At 44.4% G+C, this 23,470-nt stretch overlaps 5 protein-coding genes across 5 annotated transcripts; 2 read left to right on the top strand and 3 right to left on the bottom strand.

Annotated features, from left to right (window-relative positions):
• Positions 1-975: 975 nt before the first annotated feature.
• Positions 976-9,923, top strand: atrA (protein kinase MEC1; the record flags this gene model as incomplete). Its single annotated transcript, XM_077804556.1, has 26 exons — positions 976-1,677; positions 1,731-2,389; positions 2,448-2,701; positions 2,758-3,156; positions 3,269-3,421; positions 3,478-3,574; positions 3,686-4,165; positions 4,223-4,465; positions 4,524-5,753; positions 5,820-6,360; positions 6,416-6,887; positions 6,943-7,228; positions 7,285-7,382; positions 7,433-7,525; positions 7,577-7,738; positions 7,801-7,900; positions 7,955-8,149; positions 8,200-8,485; positions 8,539-8,736; positions 8,784-8,908; positions 8,969-9,051; positions 9,104-9,226; positions 9,290-9,377; positions 9,427-9,511; positions 9,566-9,684; positions 9,732-9,923. The coding sequence occupies exons 1-26, from the start codon at positions 1,083-1,085 to the stop codon at positions 9,921-9,923; spliced, it is 7,356 nt and encodes a 2,451-aa protein (XP_077660703.1). The 5' UTR covers positions 976-1,082.
• Positions 9,924-10,778: 855 nt separating this feature from the next.
• On the bottom strand, positions 10,779-14,339 carry AFUA_4G04800 (putative AAA family ATPase). Its single transcript, XM_741573.2, has 5 exons — positions 14,194-14,339; positions 12,470-14,123; positions 11,411-12,421; positions 10,957-11,344; positions 10,779-10,899 (listed from the first exon to the last, which is right to left on the bottom strand). The coding sequence occupies exons 2-3, from the start codon at positions 14,000-14,002 to the stop codon at positions 11,675-11,677; spliced, it is 2,280 nt and encodes a 759-aa protein (XP_746666.1). The 5' UTR covers positions 14,003-14,123; positions 14,194-14,339; the 3' UTR covers positions 10,779-10,899; positions 10,957-11,344; positions 11,411-11,674.
• Positions 14,340-14,372: 33 nt separating this feature from the next.
• srgA (Rab family GTPase srgA) lies at positions 14,373-16,451 on the bottom strand. Its single transcript, XM_741574.2, has 3 exons — positions 15,580-16,451; positions 15,248-15,515; positions 14,373-15,187 (listed from the first exon to the last, which is right to left on the bottom strand). Exons 1-3 carry the CDS (start codon positions 15,607-15,609, stop codon positions 14,865-14,867), a joined length of 621 nt encoding a protein of 206 aa, XP_746667.1. The 5' UTR covers positions 15,610-16,451; the 3' UTR covers positions 14,373-14,864.
• Positions 16,452-16,992: 541 nt separating this feature from the next.
• On the bottom strand, positions 16,993-19,631 carry AFUA_4G04815 (NCA2 family protein). The gene is made up of 4 exons (XM_077804557.1): positions 19,134-19,631; positions 17,548-19,083; positions 17,371-17,496; positions 16,993-17,322 (listed from the first exon to the last, which is right to left on the bottom strand). Exons 1-4 carry the CDS (start codon positions 19,148-19,150, stop codon positions 17,076-17,078), a joined length of 1,926 nt encoding a protein of 641 aa, XP_077660704.1. The 5' UTR covers positions 19,151-19,631; the 3' UTR covers positions 16,993-17,075.
• Positions 19,632-19,801: 170 nt separating this feature from the next.
• On the top strand, positions 19,802-21,595 carry erg25B (sterol desaturase family protein). The gene is made up of 4 exons (XM_741575.2): positions 19,802-20,031; positions 20,090-20,336; positions 20,390-20,475; positions 20,532-21,595. Coding segments are annotated over exons 1-4 (891 nt in total). The 5' UTR covers positions 19,802-20,029; the 3' UTR covers positions 21,088-21,595.
• Positions 21,596-23,470: the final 1,875 nt, after the last annotated feature.

Below are 23,470 nucleotides of genomic sequence, written 5' to 3' on the forward strand. Positions count from 1 at the left end.
TGACCTGGGGTGGCTCCGGAGCATTTCTTCAATGGCGATGAACTCAGCATGTCTTGTACCCTGATGGCAATGAGCTTTAAAGAAGTTGAAATGAAGAAGTGAAACAAGCCGAGGTCCAGCAATATTCCCGCAGCAGCAAGATGACTTGCAATGTGCATTGTATGAGCAAGATAGAAAAAAAGGATGATGTCCCAAGAGTGCTTGTCTCGGTCCAGGAACCACGACGTACATTCATGGATTTGTTGGTGTCATTCATTCCAGCACCCACTATTTTATCATGATGTACCAACACGCATCCAACTGGTGTTTCGCCATGTTCGAGCGCTCTCTCTCCCTACACAGCGTATTTGTAAGCGCTGATCCAGCCTTAGGCAAAGTATCGTACCATTAGCAAGGCTTGCTTCATAAAATATGCATGCCTTGAATCTTCCTGCTCTGAACCGGAAAGTTTGTCACCGAAGTGATCGCCATGAAAATTTTCCATTTTTAAACCTACCTTGAACTTCCATTGCGCCAAGATATGCAGGAAGAGTTGGATTCGTAGATGTGTTGTTGCTTGGTAAGTGTGCAATAATACCTAGAAGGCTTTATACAAGCGATATGAGGATGTTCGGTCACTTCGGTGTCAACTCCTCATTACATCTGACCTGATACATTTGGTAACCTCCTAAGAACGTCACGATCACGACGCGAAGAGCAAAAGAATATCAAAGCAATCTGCACGACTTATGAGTGACATAATAATAAGTGGATGTTTACTAAGAACTTTCTGATGGAAAGCCTGATACAGAATCTAATGTGATGTCACAAAACAATACACCACATACAGATGATAATCCATTGTTTATGACTGCATCGCCCACCATGACGGTGTTCTGTACCCACCTTACCAGTGTGGGTGGAATGGGTTATTCATTTGTAACATTGTAACAGATAAAGGTAGGTACCTGTACACTACCTTACAGCCTACCGATACCTTACCTCTCCAGTGGGGCGCGTCTCTTTGATAAGCACTCAATCATCTTCTCTCTAACGACTTCAGCCAATGCTAGAGAGCTTTTGATGCTTTCTCTATTACACATATGGCCACCAATGAGTCGTGGGTTCCCTATCAATTCACCACTACAAACAGCGTGTCAAGGTCCGCGGAACCAGCTTCGTCGATTCTGGCAGCTCAACTTGCGCCGCACCTGGTGTCTCAAGGAAATAGTGCCCATGGTTACTTAACTAGGGAAACCTTCTCGCAGCTGCGCCAAGAGCTGGTTGATGGGAAATGTAGCCAACTGGGTCTAGATGACAGCATCGCGGATGCTAGCAAACTGATTTGCATCGTGCTGCAAGCAGGCATCGAGCCTTGTGTCAAGGGCGATAGGTCCCGCCAGGGAGATTTTGAAGGCCAGATACTAGACTGCCTGGACATCATTCAAACAATTCTTGAAAAGTCACCGCAAGTTTTGGGTGAAATATGTGACCCAACCATCTTGGGAGAGAATACGAGCATATCTCTGTATGCGTGGCTAACATTGCGATTGCTAAACTTGCTCAGCTGGGAGGCGAATAACATAGGAAAGAGGATAACCTCCATATTCTCCAGCATCATCCGTCCTCATTATAAGCATACAACGTTATTGCCCTTCTGCTATTCTGCTTTAGCACTCCTCCGAGCGTGCACGAATGGTTAGTTGAATGATCAGACATGAGTACGGTTTATTTGGCTGATTGTGCCCTAGAAATCTTCCTTTCGCTCGAGAGTCATCATAACTTATTGAGACAGCATATGTCAGAGGTTAGACTATCGATACCAGCAGTGAAGAGTGCAATCTTCCTGACCCTGGACAATCTCAATCTTCCTCGAGCTCTTTTGAGCAAGAAGATTACGCTCGGAACATTTCCCCAGACAATTACACTTGCTCTTCGACTACTGGACTCCTTTGTTCCAAAAAGAGCATTCCATAGTCACACGAGCATCAAAGATCCTACCCTTCACCAAGACCTGGCTTGGATCCTCAATGGAATTGAACGTCTATGGAGAATTACCCATAGATGGGCGCGCACCTCAATGGATGATATTGAAATCAAGTCACGCATTTGTATGCAATTTACGTCCAGTCTACATATCTATCGCTCCCTTGAACCTGATATTTCTGGTCTCTTATCGCCACAATCGGGTCTGGCACGTCCCTGGGTTCAGATCTGTAACGATTTAGTCACATTGAGCCTGATTCAGATGCCTCATCTTCAGGCGGAATTAGGCCGGCTTCTTGACGAGTTGATCGACGCGTCTCAACCTCGTTTAGAAGTAGTAACTCAATTCAGAGCCGCTCTTTTACCAACAATGATCGACTTCAAGAGTAAGGGCACCATTCAGTCGTTTGAGCCGGGTTTTCAGGTAGGCAAGCGAAAATAGCTCAGTGAATATCTTTTGAAACTCACAATTTCAAATCTAGGCTGTGTTGCAAATATTGATGGGACCCATGTCTGGAGCTGAAAGTAGGAGTCTCGTCAATTTACAAGAACCAAATACTGCTGGCCAAACGGGCCAACAAGATGAAATGCTTCAACATGGTACAACCCATGACATTCCACGGCCGCAAGAAGGCTCCGCCCGCCTTGACACAGCACATAAACTTATTAGCAAGATTTTTGAGCTACTGGGCTGCGGGGAACCCGTAAATGTTGAATGCCTCAGTCATGCTATTTCGTGAGTTAGGCATATCATGATATATCTTTTTGAAGAGCTGACCATAGATGTGCAAGGGAGTCGTTCGTGGATCTCCCCGATCAAAAAAAGTCCGACCTTTTGTATATGCTTGGCAGGGTCGCATGTGCGATGGCTGGGAGCCTTTCAAGCCCAAGTAAGGCTGCTCCGGAAATCTCACTATCTTGCAGTGTGTGTGAAACTGAGAAAAGAGCGCTTGGTCCTGAGCCCGCTTCGAAGCCGCGTGACGTTCATGAGCTATGCGAGATCTTCACCTTCATTCTACCTAGACTTACACGAGCTTCCAGTCTCAGAGTAACAGCAATGGACGCGTTGCGAAGGCTATTGGTCCACGCTCCTCCTGAGTCTTGCTACCTGCAGCTGAAATCCTCTGTCTTCGGCGACTTCTGTCTGCACTCACTTCGAAGTTCGATTAGAGAGCTGAGAATAGTCACTGGGTACGACCACCACCTCGCATCTCCTCCTGATTATCGATTGCCTTCGACTCTATTTACTTTTCACACCCCCACCATCCTCCTTCTATAGTCGTCAAAGAGCTGATGATTTCAGGCGTCTGGTGATCTCTTTTGTTCGAAAAGATATCAACGCTGATACTCGTCGAAGTAACTTTGTCGTCATACTAGAATGGCTGCGGAGCCTCTCTGAGAAGCAAGAACTCCCGTTACATGAGACTTGCATTTTGACCTTGTGCCATATTGCAGAGTATGCACCTAACATCGAGTGAGTATTGTTTGTGAAGGCTGACCTGAATCCCACAGGGTTTCCGACGACGAAGAGATGAACATCATTCTTCTTCGTCTACTGGAGTACTTGGGCCATCCAAATCCATTCATTTGCGCAGTAGCGTACGCTGAGGTATGTAGTCATTCAGTCATACATGTTTCGAGATGTTCTTCCATTTCACCTCTGATAATCTGACCGGCGACCGCATACTTGTTTTAATGGCAATCTGCTAAGTTCTTCTAGCTTTCTAAACTTGCTCAGCGTCTCTCTGTGACTCCTGCTGGTTTGTTCCGGCCTTTCTGGAGGACATTGTCGATAACGGTGGTGAAGAATTTTCAGTCCCGTCCACACATGGCTGAGCAACTCTGTGATCTGCTGGGAATGAATGTAGATGATTTTTTAAGATTAACTGAGGTTCACATCCTGCCATATCTTGTTCTCACTCGAAAACGAGACGTCATCACGAGGGTTGGTGCAGCCTACAAGCATATCAAAACACCTTTCGACATTTGCTCCGAGAAGAACAACCTTGCAGCGATTCTTGCTTTTTTGATGAGTCAACCGTGGTCGGACCCGGAAGGTATGATCATGTCCGTTCTATCCGATATTGACTCCGCTTTCGGCGGACGCACTTTGGCGGAGCTGGTAAGAACGGAGCCAATCTTGATTGCTTGTGATCTGTTAAAAGGCCTTGGTGATTCGGGAAGTGAGAAAGGCGCACGGGCATGTGAGAACCAGTTCCTTTTTACATTGAGCTGTGTGCTAATCTGATAAACATAGTTTCATCGAGCTCTCCATTTGTTGGCAGCCTTAGTTCCCCGCAAATCTACTGCTACATCAAAGAAAGCTAATTTGCTTTGCCATTTCATTGAGGAGCATGTTCTGGGTATAATCACGCAGTTCGCGCACGCAATCAACGACTTTCAAATAAGACAGCCTTTGATTGAAAAGAGGCGAAATATCTTGGCCATTGGTGAGATGATCAAAGTTGCCCGTGGCCATATCAGCAGCGCATTACCACAGGTAAGTCGCTGTAGCATTCCGTTCATTTTAAGTCGGTACTTTGATCTAAGAAATGCAGATATGTGCGTGCCTGCGTTCCGCACTTAGCATCGAAGAGCTCAGTGATCATGCCTTTTCGGCCTGGAGCGTGTTGGTCAGCTCTCTGCACGAAGAAGAGCTCGAGCCACTCATTGATCAAACATTCTCAATTGTTATCAGATACTGGGATGCTTTTAACTATCAAAGCAAGAAGACTGCCGAGGAACTGATCGGTTATATTCTCAGAAGCCACAGTGGACTAGTACACACTAATTTCAGCACCATCCCCTCATTGGCTTCAATTCCAGCATTATCTGCGCTTGAAAGTGAGATCAGTAAGATGAAAGAGAAGATGGATGTTCGAAGTCAACTTTCGGCTTTTGGACGTCGCTGCCAAAGTGAGAATGCCGCTGTTGTTGAACAGGCATTGAGAGAGCTGTTGCCCTGTCTTTCAAGGCATGAAGAATTCTTGCATGAGTCCGTACTAAGTGAACAGCCTGACCCAGTTGTTGCACAATTAACAAGGTCCTTGCTGGATTGCTGCGTCAAGTTCAACGCGGGTTCCGACAGCATAACACTTCTTTCGGCTCAATGTCTGGGCCTTGTAGGCTGTCTGGATCCAAATCGAGTTGATCCGGTCAAGGATAAAAAGGATATTCTCGTTTTATCAAACTTCGACAGAATGGAAGAGACCTTTGATTTTGTACTTTTTTTCCTTCAACATGTGCTGGTTCAAGCCTTCTTGTCGGCCTCCAATACGAGGGCCCAAGGTTTTCTTGCCTACGCTATGCAGAACCTGCTCAGACTCTGCAACCTCGATTCGGCCGTCACCCAGCGCTCCCGAGATGTTCAAGCGGATGAAAAGTACCGTCGTTGGTCGGAATTACCTGAGACTGTGCGCAATACTTTGACCCCTTTTCTCACGTCTAAGTACACGGTCACAGTCGGTGCCATAAGATCGCGTTGCAAGTTCCCGATATTTTCCACAGAGCTGACGCATGGCGATTGGTTGCGAAGTTTTGTGCAGGATCTGCTGCAAAGAGGAAGCGGTGACAACGCACAGCTTATTTTTAGCGTTTGCAGTCGTATTGTCAAGGGTCAAGATATTTCAATCGCCAGCTTTCTCCTACCATTCGCCGTACTAAATCGTATAGTTGGTGGAACCCAGGAGGAGAGGCTAGACCTGCAAAGTGAGCTCACAACCATACTCTCCCATCCGCTTCCTGAAGCAAGTAATCGGGTTCACGAAGCCATCATACTATGCAGTCAGGTGAGCGTTCCTTTTGTATCCATAAGGTCTGTACATACTGCTTTCCCGCTTCTGACAATAGGACAGAGCGTCTTTGAAATTTTGGACTACCTTTCAAGGTGGCTACAGGGGAAAAAGAAGCTCCTCCACGGCCTCAAGAATCATGCATCTCATACTGGCCGTTCTCATAAGGATTCTCATCAAGATTCATTATCCGAAACGTATTCGTCTCAGGTCAAAGCTGTGGAAACCTTCTTGGGCTCAATACCCCCAGAAGTCATTTCGAAAAGAGCTGTCGAATGCAAATCATTTTCCAGGGCCTTATTCCATTGGGAACAGTATATCCGCCGGTTCAAGAGTCAATCCGATAAGAATGACCACACAAGCACTGAGCTTCTCTACCAACATCTCCAAGTGATTTACAGTCAAATTGACGAGCCCGATGGTATTGAGGGCATTTCATCTCATTTGCATGTGCTGAATATTGACCAACAGGTCCTCCAACACCGCAAGGCGGGCAGATGGGTTACTGCGCAAAGTTGGTACGAACTGCAAGTCGAAAAAGAACCCGACAACATTGATGCGCAGTGGAATCTTCTTACGTGTCTTCGAGAGTCAGGGCAACAAGGTAATCTCCAAATGAAGAGCTGCCATCAATGTTGGCGTTAACTAATCCGGTTCAGATGCCATTATTGCTAGAGTTGATACGCTCAACTCAGCTGGCTCAACGTCGAGATTTCTTCCCTTTGCTGTGGAAGCGTCTTGGATCACAGGAAATTGGGATAAGCTTCGCAGTTACCTCCAAATGCGCTCACCGGAAAATACAGGAGACTTCAATATCGGGGTCGGATCGGCTCTTTGTGCGCTTCGACTTGGAAACAAGACTGAATTCCGTAACATCATTCATGATCTGCAGCTCAGTGTCGCCAAATCGCTGACTGTAAACTCGGTTACTTCCCTACAATCTTGCCATGACAGCATCCTCAAGCTGCATGCCTTGACTGAAATGGAACTTATTTCCGATTGTGAGGGCACCGAAAATAGCTCGCTCACTAGCATACATGATGTACTAAATCGGCGACTTGACGTCCTTGGGGGATACATAGCTGACAAGCAGTACCTGCTTGGATTGAGAAGGGCCACAATGGAATTGACGTGGGATTCATTTCTTCAATGTTCATCTGAAGGGATGCTGACACGAGTCACATAGGCATGGTTTCATGGAGTCAGATATCGCCGGTTCCTGGCTTACTAGTGCACGTCTGTCGCGAAAGGGTAATTACACCAATCAGGCCTATCACTCAATGCTTCGTGCAGCTCGCTTGAAAGATAGGTCAGCTACTATTGAGCACGCCCGTCTACTTTGGAAAGATGGTCATCATCGAAAAGCCATACAAACGTTAGAGGGTGCAATAGCTGCAAATGAATTCGCCTCAGACACATCCTCATCCGGTGGGTTGAAAAATGAAAAGCAACAGAACTTGATTGCTGCTAGGGTACGTGCCATTGCTTATCCTCTGTGAAGTGGCATGGAGCAACTAATGTACCCCAGGCCCATCTCTTGCTAGCGAAATGGACAGACCGAGCGGGACAGACCCAATCCGATGTGATCGTACAGAGGTACCGAGAAGCGATCAAACTTCACTCAAGGCATGACGGCACCATATCGAGGATTACCACACAGACTGACAGGGCAACAGGTGGGAAAAGGCGCATTACTACCTGGGCAAACACTACGACAAGATCTTGGAGTCTGAGAAGGCCAAACCCTTAGGGAAAGAGGCCCAGATATAGTAAGTGTATTTTTCTAGTTCCCCAAAACTATGACTAAAGAATAGTTCTAGCTTAAGCGGTGAAGCCTCAAAACTTGTCATTGATAACTACCTTCGTTCGTTGGCGCACGGGAACAAATACGTTTTCCAGTCACTGCCCAGAATTTTGACTCTTTGGTTAGAGCATGCTGCCACAGTTGATAAACCTTTCGACCCTAAAAGGGGCGATAATGAGTATTGACTTCCCTCCTTCCCATAATCACTTCATCACTCGGAAAATATGCTGAACAATTTAGTAGAGAGTTCCAGACGCACACATTGAATCAACGGAAAAAAACTCTTGATGATATGCATTCACAGCTTAAAAAATATCTAAACCGAATGCCCGCGGCGCTGGTCAGTCATTTATCCGCTCCTTGCTTCTGCTGAGAGACCTGCTTACAGTAGCAGCTGTTCACTATTCTCCCTCAAGTGGTCGCTCGGATATGCCATCCCCATGCCACGGTTTACGAGCTTTTAACCAGGATTGTGGCGAAAGTAGCCAATGCTTTTCCTCAGCAAGGACTCTGGACAGTCCTTGCAGTTGTCAAGTCCTCCTCGAAGGATCGAGCTTCTAGAGGCATCAATTGTCTTCATAAAATCACTGTAAGTGCGCAAAATCACCGCACTGAGGTCACATATTAAATTATCTCAAGGAGGCAAACAAAAAGTCCAGAACAGAATTTCCTTTAGACATGCGAGGAATGATCAATCAAGGACAGAAATTCACAGAGGAGATGCTCAAACTATGCACAGCACGAGTTGAGGAGAAGGCGTCAAGGATTCATCTTGCCCGACATCTTGGGTTCAGCCACAAAGTTGCCCCTTGTCGACTTGTTGTTCCTTTCCAGGCTATGTTGACTCCAAGTCTTCCGGCCAGCCATGAGACCGAATATTTGAAGGGATTCAGGGCTTTCCCCAGAGACCCCACGACCATCGACGGTATGCCTCTGATTTACTTGAGAGAATTGGTTGGGATATCTAACGCTTCACAGCCGTACTTGACGATGCACAAGTTCTGAGCTCACTGCAGAAGCCCCGAAAAATCAGCATTCGAGGCTCCGATGGGAAAATATACAACGTCCTCTGCAAACCTAAGGATGATCTCCGCAAGGACCAGCGTCTTATGGAATTCAATAACACGATCAATCGCTTTCTAAAAAAAGATGTGGAGTCCAGCAAACGGCGCATGTGTAAGTGCCATTTCTAAAGCTTATTATCCAATGCTAAAGAATTCTAGATATCAAAACTTACGCCGTTACCCCTCTTAATGAGGAATGTGGTCTAATTGAGTGGGTTGACAATCTGAGAACATTGAGAGAGATCATTATCAAGCTCCTCAAAGAGAGAGGTATCATGCCGAATGTATGGACAGTCCAACTACCCACCTAATCGTCAATTGATGTTGAACTAACACGACAACAGTACAACGAAATCAGACACTATCTTAACGAAGCATGCTCAGAGGCCTCAAAACTTCACTTGTTCACAACAAAAGTTTTGATGAAGTGTGTATTCCCAATCAATTATACCCTTATTATTGATGCTCATCTCTCCCAGATTCCCTCCAGTTTTGCACGAATGGTTTGTAGAAATGTTTCCAGAGACGGGGGCATGGTTTGCAGCACGGCTCCGTTATACCAGGTCCTGTGCAGTTATGTCAATGGTCGGATACGTCCTGGGGTATGCTGTCCTCGATTGCAGACTTCGTATCGTGAATTATGTACTGACGTCAGAGTCGCGCAGACTGGGAGACCGGCATGGCGAAAATATCCTGTTTGAGGAAGGCACAGGTGGTGTTATACATGTTGATTTCAATTGCCTTTTTGATAAGGTAAGGTAACACTTTGCGTTGTCCAGACGCTCGAGACTGATTAGAACAGGGCTTAACATTCGAAAAACCTGAGTTGGTCCCATTCCGTCTCACCCAAAACATGATCGATGCTTTCGGGGCCTATGGGTATAATGGTTTGTTTCCCAAGTCTCTCAAAGATGAAGCATTTGCTCAACTCTTGTTCACAGGACCGTTCAGAAGGACATGTGAAATCAGCCTTCGCCTTCTGCGACAGAACGAGGATGCACTTATGACCGTGCTGGAGACTTTCTTGCATGATCCAACCACAGATTTCATTGGAAAGAAGGTAAGTAGCTCGCCTGCGATGATTTTCCTATACTGACGTGTCTCAAGCGTCGCACCCATGCAAATGTTCCAGAGACCCCCGCTGGGGTGCTCGAGAATGTTCGCAATAAACTCCGAGGCCTTTTGCCCGGAGAGTCAGTTCCTTTATCAGTGGATGGCCATGTTGATGAACTAATCACACAAGCAACGGACAAGAGAAATCTAGCGGCCATGTATATCGGCTGGTGTGCTTTTTTCTGAAAGAGAATTGACCCGTACATCATTGTCGATTTGAGACTAGTGCGGCTTTTCATGAGAGCAACTAATTCTTGCTTGGTTGCAAGGCTCATTATGCACTGATGATAGCAAGCAGTTCACATTTCATTCAGTATAATAAATCAAGCCTTTTTGAAGACTCCTGTCATTAGGCCTAATAAAGCACGTAGGACGACCATGGCCGTGCATGTGCACTTCAATAAGAAACTGAGGTACGATACACAATAAGTTTTTCCAGGTTATTTCCTTGAGGCATCCAAGCGATGAACTCGGCTCCTGCTCCTGCTCCGGCTTCTATCTTCATCGCTATGACTGCTGTAACCATAACTGCTATAACTTGGACTGCGGCGTTTACGGTGCCTAGGGCTGTCCACTCGGATGTGGGCTCGTCTCCTTGCTGGGGATCTAGAGCGCGAATCTGAGAAAGATGACAATGAGCGACGCCGTGACCTTGAGCGCGACAAAGAGCGCGGTCGGTATAAGTCATGTCGCTCCATGGGCCGCGAACGGCCATGCTTTCGGGGGGGGGTAGTCCTAGGTGCATTTGGAGGAATACGCGAAGACCGGTGATCTGGAGGCTCCTTGTAGTCATACCTGCGTCGGCCAGAGCCACCCCGGCCATTCTCTGCTGGTGGCGGCGAACGTGAGAAGGCTCTCCTAGGCAGCACGATTGAGACATTCAGAACGGCACCGTCTAATTGGGCCTCATGCATGTGCGATACCGCTGCTTCTGCATCTGCAGGGTCATGATAAAGAATATAGGCCGTGCCTCTATTTGTCATGACTGGTGGTGTAAGTTTATACGCATTTATCCCACCAGCCCAGAGATTGGGTACTCACAGGTTCGGTTCATAGGAAGCTCAAGACTCTTGATATCACCAAATGAACCAAAAATCTCTCTAAGGTGAGATGTGGTGACATTCTTGGTCAATTTTTCAACTATAATCTACAATGAAGTTTGCTGTCAGTAAGATTTAGAGAGATGCAGATGGAATAGGTACGTAGAATAAGAACAGACCTTTGAACTTCTTGGAGGTCCACTGCTTGGGCTCGGTGTACGACTGTAGCTCCTATTTCTGTACCATCGAGAATCACGGCTTGGGCTGCGACTACGGCTCAGGGATGACGTCCGAGAACGCGACGGAGACCGAGACCAGCTTCTAGAACGATGTTTGTTGCGGCGGCCATTGTCATACTGAGCGGATGGACTCCGGCTGACCGACCTTGGACCTCCTCGAGGGGACATTGAACGCCGTGATCGTCCTTCGAGATCCATCTCATGCATTGAGCGACGTGGCGATCGGCCTTGAGGTGACCTGGAAGACATGACGTGGAAGAGACACGACGCACTTGGAACAGACAAGCGTGGATCGCGACGTCAGGACGATGCCTAAAAGGACAATGGACTTTGAAGAGTAAGCAGCAATCGGGAGAGAAGATTGGCTTAAATTCCACTGCAAGGGAGACCATACACGTAGTATTGGATGTCGGAAGGGGTTGTTAGTCGAAGGATGTCAGATATCTACATATCCATGTACTAAAGCGGTTGTCCATTAACTAGCCATCATTTAAGCAAGGCCAAGTTCACACATTGTAACCATTTAGCTCAATCTTATACTTCTTTTTAAATTTATCCTCTTCTCTGAATAGCATGTATAACAACGCCATCGTTGAGATTAATATACAATAGTGATATTGGTTGTGAAAATAGGTACAAAAATAGATAACCTAAATTATCATTTGATTGAGGCATGACACTCTGATTTTACAGACTTTCCCCATCGCTCATATTCTTCGCGGACAGCATCCGTAATTTGTCTCTGCACTTGCTCAAGCGCATATTTAAAATGTTCCCACCTCACGTCCTGTTCTTGGCCAGTCTCCTCTTCTTCATCCAATGCTGCATCACCTGCGGTTTCACAAATGCTCACAATCTCCGCCCCTGAATAACCATGAGTGAGTTCAGCTAACTCCTCCAGATCCACTTCGGGATGGACCACGGACTTGCGAAACCAGATGTTCAAAATCTCCTTTCTCGCGTCAAAATCTGGCAGGCCAATATACAAAATGTTGTCCAGGCGACCCGGGCGCATCAGGGCTGGATCAATCACATCGGGCTTGTTTGTTGCAGCAATGACCAAGACATTTTTCAATTCCTCAATGCCATCCATCTCATTTAGGAGAGTGGTGAGGACATTGACACCTCCGTGAGATGAGTTTCGTCGTGAAGCGATTGCATCGATCTCGTCGAAAAATATGATACTCGGCCTCGCAGATCGTGCCTTTCGGAATATTTCACGCAAAGCTCGTTCTGACTCACCGACGTACATGCTCAAAATTTCAGCACCCTTGACTGCCAAGAAATTCAGACCTGCTTCGGTAGCAAGTGCTTTCACCATTAGCGTCTTAGAGCAGCCCGGGGGACCATAGAGAAGTATCCCTTTTTTACTTTTCACATTGAGTCGTTTCATCCGCTCAGGGAACTGCATGAAATGTCAGCGAGTCAAGAGTGCTAAGGGGCCACTACTCACTTTAAGAGGCCTTTCCACAGCCTTTTGGAGACGCTTCTTGATATCATGCTGCCCGCCAATATCAGTCCACCTGACTTTTGGTGTTTCTAAGAAGACTTCTCGCATGGCAGTAGGACGAGTTTCCTGTAGAGCTGACATAACATCCGACTCCTCGATATCCAGATCAACGACCATATTCTCCTCGATGTGCTCAACACCTGCCACCAGGTCAGGGCTTGATGTAACGTCGCAGAGCCTGGTCGGCGAATGAGATTGACATAACTGCCTCTGCCGCGCCTTGCGGCATACAAGCTGAAGTAACGCAAACAAATCAGCTCCGACATAGCCGTGCGTTTTCTCTGCAATCGTTTCGATGAGCTCCTCGCTCAATTGGCGTGTTGAGCTTCCACAAATAGCCCGCAAGATTTCAGCTCGGTCTTGCGCTGTGGGTACCTGCATTTCAATCTCGATTGCTAGACGGTGGGGTGTCCTGAGTGCATCGTCGACGTCGTTAGGATGGCGAGTTGCTGCCACAACCAGCACAAGAGCACTTTTGGCCATATCTAGACATTCACATAGTACTGATGTTAAAGATTGAGAATCTAGCGACGCTCGTTTAGGAGCAATGAAGTCGAGCTGGTCAATTATGATGGCACTTGGCTGGCAACGTACCGCCTCTTGAAAGACATTGCGAACCTTAGTTTCCGAATCACTGATGTTCCGGCTGAACATGGATGAACCGAGACTAAACGTCTTTTTCCAACCTGCAGCTTGTATCTGGTGTAGAAGGGCAGATTTCCCTGTCCCCTTAGGTCCATATAGTAGGATACCCCGGCTGTGCTCATAGAATGATGGCATTCTGAATTTTTGCCCCAAGCTGAAATCAGCAAGACTCTCGTTGATGCTGTCTATCTGACGAGACAATCCTCCTAAACCGGAAGGCTTTACTTGTATTGCCGATGGCGCCTCTTCTGGGACGCCATCAATTTCATCGTCGATCCTGATTTCCGAGCTGTCGGCAAAGCGAAATAGAGTGTTCGCAGGATTTCTAGTCGCTGTCTTAATATTGGCAACTTTGAAACTCCTTCGCTGCCCTATTAGCTCCACATCAAAAGTCAAACCAACAGCGACAAGTTCGCATCTCGAAAGAGGAAACCGCAAAGCAAAGGCCCAGTGGTCTTTTTCCTTGGGCGGGATGGGGCCGCCATATCTCGTGAGACGATCTACATCAGAGCATTCTGTAATATAGACGCGATCTATTCCTTCCAATAGACCTTCGGCCCTGCTGATAAATATCTTTTCTCCAACTGTTATTTCATAACAATCTTGGAATGTCCTCGAAGTTTGCACAACTGTACTCTGTATACTTTCGGCTGCGGTCCAGGCTACGGCGGTTTTCGGGCTTCCGTCGGGCGTGTTCACACTGCAAATGTCTCCTGCTCGAAGTTTGAGCGCGGCTAGGGACGATGATGAGAGATAGATACGGAACGCATCCTTATGGTCACTCCTCGCTTGTTTTGACGGCCGAACGGTAAAAAGACGAGCGTCAGACATTTCAAGTAACAGAAGACGAGGTGTTCACAAGATCGGTCTCACTCCGACATTCGCTGAATTAATGTCTGTTGACGGGACGGGACCAAGGAGGCAAATTGTAAGATTGGACTCCCTCGACTTCCTTTTCCCTTTCAGTGTAAGTCCTGACATGGTCATTGTGCACATAACGAAAGGATTGCTGTAAGACATACTATAGTTTTGAGATGGATAAATAAGGAAAAATAAGAAATAAAGATAGAAAATAGAAAATAGATAATCATTGAAATCACCTTCTTAACGTACTAGATTGACTGGTAAATGTCTGCATAGTGCAAAATGTTCTACCTTATTTTTTTTTATCTTACTCTACATACAATAAAAACTTTTAATATTTCTGGAAAGAACACAGATTTAGTGATTAAGTAATACTTCTTGGGTACTAATAACATGTCAGGTGGGTCTGCTTAAGATGGGTCCGCCTTGTTGTATGAATGCAGATTGCACTGTTTCAATCAAGGAAGCTCGATCTGTAGAGATCCTCTTGCTTTATGCGTTGACCTCGGAAATTCGAGTAGTTATTTTCTTATGCATACTCACATGAAGAAGACTAGATTGGTAACTCTTAACACCAGGAATGAAAGATCAAATAGACCAGATGATCGAAAAACCGCCTAGCATATCTCAGTTGATGACTATGATAACATTGGCAGATTTCAACTGTAACGAGGTCATATTGCATGAGGGGTCTCTGGACTAATTAACAACTGAAGGTAGGGTAAAAAGGAACAACTGGCCCCCTGTGTAAAGGGTTGAGTTCAAAGATGACGCCAAACGAAGGAAAGTCCGAATCAGATTAAAGAACGTTTGGAACGAAAGCGCATGCCTAACAACATTTACCGCCAGTACTCCCAGATGTCCCCGATCCGTGATGGTCTATATTGACCCCCTGTGACCCCACTTGTTCAGACTTCGATGTATCCATGCCCTTTTTGATGGCAGAGGCGAGGCTGTAGAATGCTTTCTCGATGTTGATGTTGTTCTTGGCTGACACCTCAAGGAATGGAATACCTAGCTCATCAGCGAGTTGTTGGCCTTGTTCTGTGGAGACGGCTCGCTTTTCTTCCCAGTCGCACTTGTTACCAATGAGGATTTTGTGTACTCCTTCACTTGCATGTTGCTCCACATTTGAAAACCACGTACGTATATCTGGACAAGGTCGCATCAGCAGTCAGCGTCAATCACTATTTGACAGCGGAAGAAACGTACTTTGGAATGAGCGTTCATCCGTGACATCATATACAAGGAGTATTCCCATGGCGCCTCTGTAATACGCAGTTGTGATAGTTCGAAACCGCTCCTGACCTGCAGTATCCCATATTTGAAGCTTCACGCGTTTGCCGTCCAGTTCAATTGTGCGGATCTTAAAGTCGATTCCAATCGTAGTGATGAATGAGGGGGTGAACGAATCCTCACTGAATCGCAGAAGACAGCATGACTTCCCCACGCCGGAGTCCCCGATCAACAACAGCTTGATCTATGGCCACCAAAGTGATTCTCAGTCATCAAATAGTCAGATTGAGAGAGTAGTTTAAGCTTACCAGAAAGTCATAATTTCTTGTGCCGGCCATTGTGGTATCGTCAAATGGTATAAATTCAACTTCAAAAGAGCCGGTACTTGGGTGAGAATTCGATCGCTATTACGGGGATGACCTCCGTCGTAGTCGGTAGAACAGCTCCCCTATCAAGATAATAGTACTTCCCCCGCCGTTTCTTCTTAACTCTTGGTGATTGTTTGTAGAGAAGAGGCAGCCACCACGAGGTATCAGGACTTTCGTCGAATTGGCGAACGTTGAGGAAATTAAGAAGATAGATTGCTGATGTAAAATATCAGAGATTCCTGCCTGGCAGTCGACCGATCCTGTCTCAAAACTCTACGCCTGGAATGATAGATAACTTCAAAAATATTCAACAAAGTGGGTAAAGATCACAGGCTGATGTATGTGGTCAGTCGGCAGCAAGGCGAGTTATCCAGAGGGTTATCCAGGGGTTCATAGCAATTCTGAGAGTTATGATAGTACTTTGTGCCTACCTCTCTAGAAGCTGGGAAAATATACCTTGCTGACTACAACCTACATTTACAGATTAGTGTCATATCTCCAGCTTTTACTCCACCAGTGGTCTAGGTAGATATCCATGGACATAATTCATTTTATATACTATCTAATGAACAGCTCCTTGCTTATACTTGGGATCAATACCTCTCTATAGCTAGTATGGATACCTTTATGGTACAGTACGCCTCCACTATAAGCCTATAAGCAACTCGGATATACATAAGGAGACCCTCAGATATAGCAAATGGTCACCGTGCCTGAATTAGATCCTCGTAGAAATTTGCTTAATGCTCTAATATACAGTTTATGCCTCTGAATATCATTTCTCCTACATAAAATTCCTTGCATTGGGATATTTTTCTGTATATTTATACCACTTCCTAGCTAGCCTAGAGTCTAGCCTACTTTTGACATTATTTTACAGGCTAAAATGGTGGCAAGAGCTATCTCTACAGAGAACCTCTCAAAGGCTCTTATGTGGTATTTTATATGGTATAAGAGGGGAATTTTATGGGTGAAACACAGGAACACTATCTGCGTAATGCCTAACAGTATTCAGGTAGAGAATATACATCTCCAGTGTTAGTTACCAGTGAATCTAACATAGGGAAATTTTAATATGAGGAAACAAAATGGCTGTCTCTAATGGATGCTTATATCGGGGGTCTACTGTATATTATATTATATCCAAGTTTACTATTTTAGGAGGCGCCCATAATCCTAGGACTTATTAAAGGGCCATTGTACCTTTTAATTAACTGTAGCATACCCTGCCCAATACTTTGTCACCGATGGGAGATGTGCTTTAAGCGTATACGACCTACCTCACCGGAGATCCCTTGCAAAATACATTAAAGTTTTCATATCTTAGGTTTTATATTCAGAAAGATTCCAACACTCTGAGAAGTTAGGCGGATGTGAATTCATCTTATTAAGCATAATATACAAAAGAACAACCAGTATACTCAGTATGCTGTTTCTTACTTAATCCATCGAGAATATATCCATCCAATTCTACTTACAACTTGGGTTTGCCTCTGTATTCCGATATGTATATCTAGCAGGTCATCGATGTCTTCTTGAAACTCACGGAGATCAGCTCCTCTCAGGACTGTTGCTGCTTTTCGTAGGAGAATATCTGCACCACAGACAAGAAGACCATGATCTTTATAGGTTAGAACACCGGTATCAGTAGGTGTTGACAGTGTCAAAATACGGTCGACATCCCTAATTCCAAATCAGCACGGATCGGTGGGTTGGCTCCATTTTGAGTACCGCAAAGCATGTCTCAACTCATGTTTTCGCCTTCCTACTTCCAAGCCCTTGCGATTGCCGAAGACACCAAATGCCCATCTCAGAAACGCGTATGTGACCATTATCCCTGGGGTGAGACTCACGAAACTTGCGCACGTCAGCTCTGCATGGGGTCAGTTCTTGAGGGGCAGCCCGTACCCAAAAACAAGCTCCTGGCTTTTCAGCAATGAATCGATTCCACCAATCGCTATTTCAACATCCACCTTCGTTTTCTGAATCTGAATCAGAAGAGCCCGTACTAAATCACCACGTACAGTTCCAATGAAGGGCTTCCGCATGTCTTTCTCGTACGCTCGTAGCACTGGGGTCAGATCGCCTTCTCGAATCCTCGCGGTGAGAGTGTCAATCCGCTTCGCACCAAGCTCCTTTTCATATTCGGGTCGATCGAGGACAAAATCAAGCACCATCCGCTCCAAGCTGGCCCTATCCGCCTCGAGACTATTCTTACTCATTAGTGCAATCTCGCTCTCTTCGTCATGTCGAATAGTCCCTATGAGTCTCCGCGTGGGCTCAACGACCCAATTACCCCAAAATTCACAGGCAGTTGATCCGATGTTGGAAATCCATCTTATGAGATCGTGCTGCCGACTGCCTATCAACCTCAGGAAAGTGCTCGTCGAAAGCACCCCCACTGACAGCGGCAGCCAATAACGTACCAAGCATGAGGGACGTCCATGGTGACCTATTGCCCTCTTTGAAGAGGCACTATAGTCTGGCAATAGCTCATCCAGTATACTGAAAAGCTGCTCGATAACGTACTCGGGTGACTGGGGGAATTTTGTCATGCCAGATCGAGACCGAACAATTTCCCTTTCGACTGCGGTAAAAATTCTCTCCTCAAACTCATATTCCGTGCCTTCATGTACCACCATTTGCAAGAGAATCTTCAATGTGAGCACACTCCTGAGCACAGCATTACGCAAGCGGTCATCAGCGGCGGACTCTGAGTCAATTTCTGTCTTGAGAAGGGAGCATTGCCCCATGAGAAGGCCGATGCCGCTGGCGTTTCTTGTTCGCATCGCTCCCAAAGCTTTGCATTTTTGTCTAATCTCAGACCTATGTGCAGTAAATGAAGATAACAGCCTTGCGCGCAGCGAAAGCATCGCGCGCGGGTCAAGGCATTGGCGCACCATGTCGTAAAATCTGGCCCACGAAACAGATGCTGCTGGGTTGACAGTTTTCCTCGTACCGCCATCTTCCGTGTACAAAAGAGGCCGTCCGAGGAAACGCCATAGCCGACAAGGGGCCATCTGTACTGCGTATGCTCCGGTATACCAACTTGATCCTGAAACATCGGCCCAGTACAAAACCTCTTCACCGATAATGTGAGTATGTTCGAGAAGAACATTGATGGTTATGCCTAAAACCTGCAAAAACGCCTTCGCAGCCATGATCCACGAGACATCCAGCACATATGCGATAGTTTCATCGGGCAATTCCTGTCCCTTGAGCAAGGAATCAGGGAACTTGGAAATCAAGGCTCTAACCTGATCGGCTCGTAGTAACGATTGGGATACAGATTGGACAGAAAGCGACTGGATCAATCTAAGCAATGTCGCTATATCCTTCGAAGCTTCATATGGGCATTGAGATGGTATTTGGGTAGGACTAAGCAAACCATCACTGACTTTCTGTTGCACTCTGTCGAGCTCTGCATTTAAGTGATGAATGTGACTACTGATTGTGAGCACATTTCAGGACTGGTTGCAGCAGAAGTGACAAACCGATTTATGATAATCATAGTGTATCTCTGTGGGTGCAATAACTCCGCAGGTTAAGTAGACTACATCCATAATAACATTGGACGGCGTGGCGTCATACATACTCAGCTGCCTGATTATTACAGTGCAAACATTCCAAACTTCCAGTACCTAGATAGTACCCTACAGGTACAGGTGAAATATGCTGCAATTCAGCGCTAGATTTATGAGATTATCTCTGATCAAGTGGGGTATCTGATAATGAATACGAAGTACTAAATGTGCTCTGGTTATCATGCTATCCGGTATAAGAAATCGGCGACTCAGAATCCTGTCTACGGATGTGTATTCAGTTTGGTCGTGAGGCGGTGGTTTTTCAATGTCAAATTGATATTGGAGTTATTCTGCTCTCCAGATACCAGCAAGACTTTCATTGTACCTTTTAAGAATTTGAAAAAGCCACAATGACTCAATATGTAAGGATCTACGCATTGGTCCGAAGGTAATAACACAGAACTGCCCAGAGGGGGATTGACAAAATTAAGGTACTTTGTAGAGATTGTGGTACTTGTTTCTTACTGGCTGTAATCTAGGCAATGCTCTAAAAGGCTTAGATAATCTTCAAGTTTTGGGTAGCCAATAACAAAGTAACAGTGATGGATCTCAGGGGTGAGAAGGGGCTAGGCGATAATCATATTTTTACGAGCCTAAACAAAAAAAGGTTAAGAAAAAGTCTCGCCACCCCGGGAATGGATGTCCTGGCCGACGGTCCGGCGTGTTCAGTTAACCACTAGCTCTCCCTCCTGAAATACCACAATTCTACCAGAACTTGAACTCCGTTTGCTTATTTACTTATTGATGAAAGAATAGTTCAACACCCAGTTGTCTCATACTAGGATACAGGTGCGATATCAACTACAATGTGAGTTGCTCCTCCCTGTCACTTGGTCCGAGCACAGTTTGGTCCTGACAAGGTACAGGAATTCAACACTATACTCGACTTCTCCTGGAACTTACTGGGAGCAGTATGAGGAAGTTTCCCAACATAGTGCACATCTCAATGTCGTGGAGAGACTTTGGTCTGCGTGGTATGCCTGGATGCAAAATGATGTCCTTGCAACTGGCATCATGTCGTTTGTGATGCACGAGATTGTCTATTTCGGCCGTTCTGTTCCCTGGATATTGATCGACACTTTGGGCTTGTTCAAGAATTATAAAATCCAGAATGTAAGTGGATTCGATCTCAATGCTTCTCGCAAGGCCCTAATTCGGCTTCTCAGAATAAAATCCCTTCACTTAGGGAGCAATGGGATTGCGCCAAGTTTGTCCTTCTTAGCCACTTCACTGTGGAACTTCCGCAGATTTGGTTGGTGTCTCAATTTGACCGGGCTCCATGGTATGTTTCTAACAGTATGTCCGCAGGCTTTTCCACCCCATGGCTCAATTCTTCGGTCTGTCTACGTCGGTTCCTTTTCCCTCCGTTTGGACCATGATGTACCAGATAGCCATTTTCTTTGTTCTTGAGGATACATGGCATTATTTCTCTCACCGTGCCCTCCATTGGGGCCCTTTGTACAAGGCTATCCATAAAATTCACCACCAGTATTCGGCACCCTTTGGTATGGCCGCCGAATATGCATCGCCTATTGAGGTTATGATTCTTGGATTTGGGACCGTTGGATGCCCCATTCTTTGGTGTGCATTGACCGGCGACCTGCATATCTTCACGATGTATGTCTGGATTGTTCTACGGCTTTTCCAGGCCATTGATGCGCACAGCGGCTATGAGTTCCCTTGGAGTCTCCATCATTTCTTGCCTTTTTGGGCTGGAGCTGATCACCATGATCTTCACCACGAGAAATTTGTCGGCAACTATTCGAGTAGCTTCCGGTGGTGGGATTATCTTCTTGATACTGAATATACACCTGAAGCTCTTAAGCGCCGAAGGGAGGGAAAGCTTACAAAAAAGGCTCAGTGAGCACTGCTATCATAAATCGATGACAGCCTTTACCTGTCCTGCTTAGGACTCATGCCAATTGCTCTATGGTCCTGTGTTATAGGCACCCGTTTTCGGGGGGAACATCATTCAACCCTCCTTTGATATCATTATAATAATATGTGTGATGACTGGGGTTGCTAGGTTCATGAACCTTATTAAACCTAGCTGTAATCCCATCTCATTCAGTGTTTTTGGTGTTCTAATATACTTTACTGTTTTTTAATTGTCTTCCTTTAGTGTATATATATCGATGATGATGTGGATAGAGAATAAACATACAGGTTTCATAGTCTCTACAGATAGAGTATCTATATGACTCTCACTTGGGTCTAGTGCTATAGTTATATAGTGTCTATGTTGTCTATGTTGTCTAATGTCTATATAATCATGAAATAGTTTTAAATAACTTATCTCTTATTTAAACTTTTATTACTTGGGCCACTGTTAAGGGCTAGAGCAGACTATAAAGCCACTATATACAGCCAACACAGATAGTGCTGCAGTGCAGACTATTAGATTATATAACTTACTATAGATATCTCTATAAGCTGCTAAGTATTCTATAACTTAGTAATTAGTTCTCCTTGCTTAGGTAATATATAGTTATCTTACTCCTTTTATACTAATCTTACTAGTTAATTTTAGATCTTAATAACTAATCTCATAGTTCTAATTACTCTTAAAAATCTAATTAGCCTGTTAGGATACTAAAAAGATAATAGTTAATACTAAATCTTTCTCTAGAACTCTAACTTAATATAATAAACCTATCCTAACTATAGGAAGAGCAGCTTAAATAATTCTAATTTAAAAAGAATCAACTAATCTTATAGAACTAATTACTAAGTAACTAGCTAATAATGTAATTGGTAAGCAAGTGGCCATTATAAGCCAGCGGCCACCTTATATATTACATATAAAAGGTCACTTTTCAGGACCTCAGTATCTTAACTGGTTACTGGTATTAGAGATTTATCTTTAATGCTTATATTTAACTACTATATACTATGTAGGATTCCTTTTTTTTTTCTAAAAATTTTAGTAATTATCTTAAGTATTTAATACAGTGTACATGCAATATAGCTATATTAAAATATTCTCCCCTTTTAACATGGATGGTAATGAATAATATAGGGTTATAAGTCCCCTACTTATAAGAACATTATAAGACTAGTTTATATTGTAGATTTAATACTTATTAGTATTATATTATTAATATAGTAAGGTCTTAAATTATTCTATTTTATATGCAATACATAAGGTGGCTGCTGGCTTATAATGGTCACTTACTTACCAATTACGTTAATTAAGATAGTATATACTTATTATGTCACATGCTTGGAACAACATAAGCCCAGCAAGCCGCCAGCGGCAAGCCCCCTCTTACTTAGGTAATTATATACCTAATTCTAAATATACTTAGTAGAAATAGGAGTTCTGAATAGCTTAGGGGAGACTAAGCAGTTCATTCTAATTATTAATATATATATATTTTCACTAATACATTTATACATCCCTGAAACCTAGTATTCTTATCTATAGCTACAGCCTAGTCACTATTACATTACTAGCTAGGACCCCCTAGGTTAATTATCTCTAATTACCTTATAGTTTAAACTGCTTCCCCTGTAGCCTACTAAATATAAATACTTAATAATATACTAACTAGTCTAATAATAGGGACTCTAAGGGCCTACTAAACTAGTATCTAGAATCTAGTTAAGAATCAACCTTTAAGTACAGCTATAGGTCCCCTATAGGAAGCCTATATAGTAATCCCCCTTCTATAGATTAGGTAGCTAGTAAGTTAAGGACCTTAGAAGTAAATATATCCTAACTACTTTAGACTAGTAGTATAATACCTATATATAACTATAATCCTAGCTCTATGCTACTAGGTGTTACTAGTAATACTACCCTAATAATTATACTAGACTAGACTAGCTTTACTTAGCTTATCTAGGGGTTAAGGGCAGCTATAGACTAGTATGATAATAAATTAAAGGGCCTTAAGCTAGCTAACCTAGCTATATAGGATAGCTACAGGGCCTATACTAGTGCTAAGCTAAGAATATTCCTATATAACCTCTCTAAATACTACCTAGCTAAGCCCTAGATATTTAATAATAATATAAATAAGATCCTATATATAACCTTCTAACTTAATATAGATATTAAGAATGCTTAGCAGGAGTAGCACCCTAAGAGATATAAGGCTAGTTATAAGGAATTTAAGAAATTCTTATAGGACTATATTAAACTATAGGGGGACTACTAGAATACTACTATATACTAGCTCCTATAGCTCTAGTATAAGAGATATATTTAATCTTTCTTCATAGAGTTATAAGAGTTATAAAAT

Source organism: Aspergillus fumigatus, chromosome 4 (genome assembly GCF_000002655.1).
Source record: "Aspergillus fumigatus Af293 chromosome 4, whole genome shotgun sequence".
In the NCBI taxonomy this organism is placed as follows: domain Eukaryota; kingdom Fungi; phylum Ascomycota; class Eurotiomycetes; order Eurotiales; family Aspergillaceae; genus Aspergillus; species Aspergillus fumigatus.

Coding starts and splice junctions, on each gene's coding strand:
- AFUA_4G04800 (XM_741573.2), bottom strand. CDS start 14,002: ATGTCTGACGCTCGTCTTTTTACCGTTCGGCCGTCAAAACAAGCGAGG. Junction 12,422..12,469: donor CTGTGGAAAGGCCTCTTAAA/GTGAGTAGTGGC, acceptor CATTTCATGCAG/TTCCCTGAGCGGATGAAACG.
- srgA (XM_741574.2), bottom strand. CDS start 15,609: ATGGCCGGCACAAGAAATTATGACTTTCTG. Junction 15,516..15,579: donor CAAGAAATTATGACTTTCTG/GTAAGCTTAAAC, acceptor TGGTGGCCATAG/ATCAAGCTGTTGTTGATCGG. Junction 15,188..15,247: donor GGATGAACGCTCATTCCAAA/GTACGTTTCTTC, acceptor GACCTTGTCCAG/ATATACGTACGTGGTTTTCA.
- AFUA_4G04815 (XM_077804557.1), bottom strand. Junction 17,497..17,547: donor AGCCAGGAGCTTGTTTTTGG/GTACGGGCTGCC, acceptor GACGTGCGCAAG/TTTCGTGAGTCTCACCCCAG. Junction 17,323..17,370: donor GAGTTGAGACATGCTTTGCG/GTACTCAAAATG, acceptor ATTTGGAATTAG/GGATGTCGACCGTATTTTGA.
- erg25B (XM_741575.2), top strand. Junction 20,337..20,389: donor AGAATTATAAAATCCAGAAT/GTAAGTGGATTC, acceptor TCGGCTTCTCAG/AATAAAATCCCTTCACTTAG. Junction 20,476..20,531: donor GTGGAACTTCCGCAGATTTG/GTTGGTGTCTCA, acceptor GTATGTCCGCAG/GCTTTTCCACCCCATGGCTC.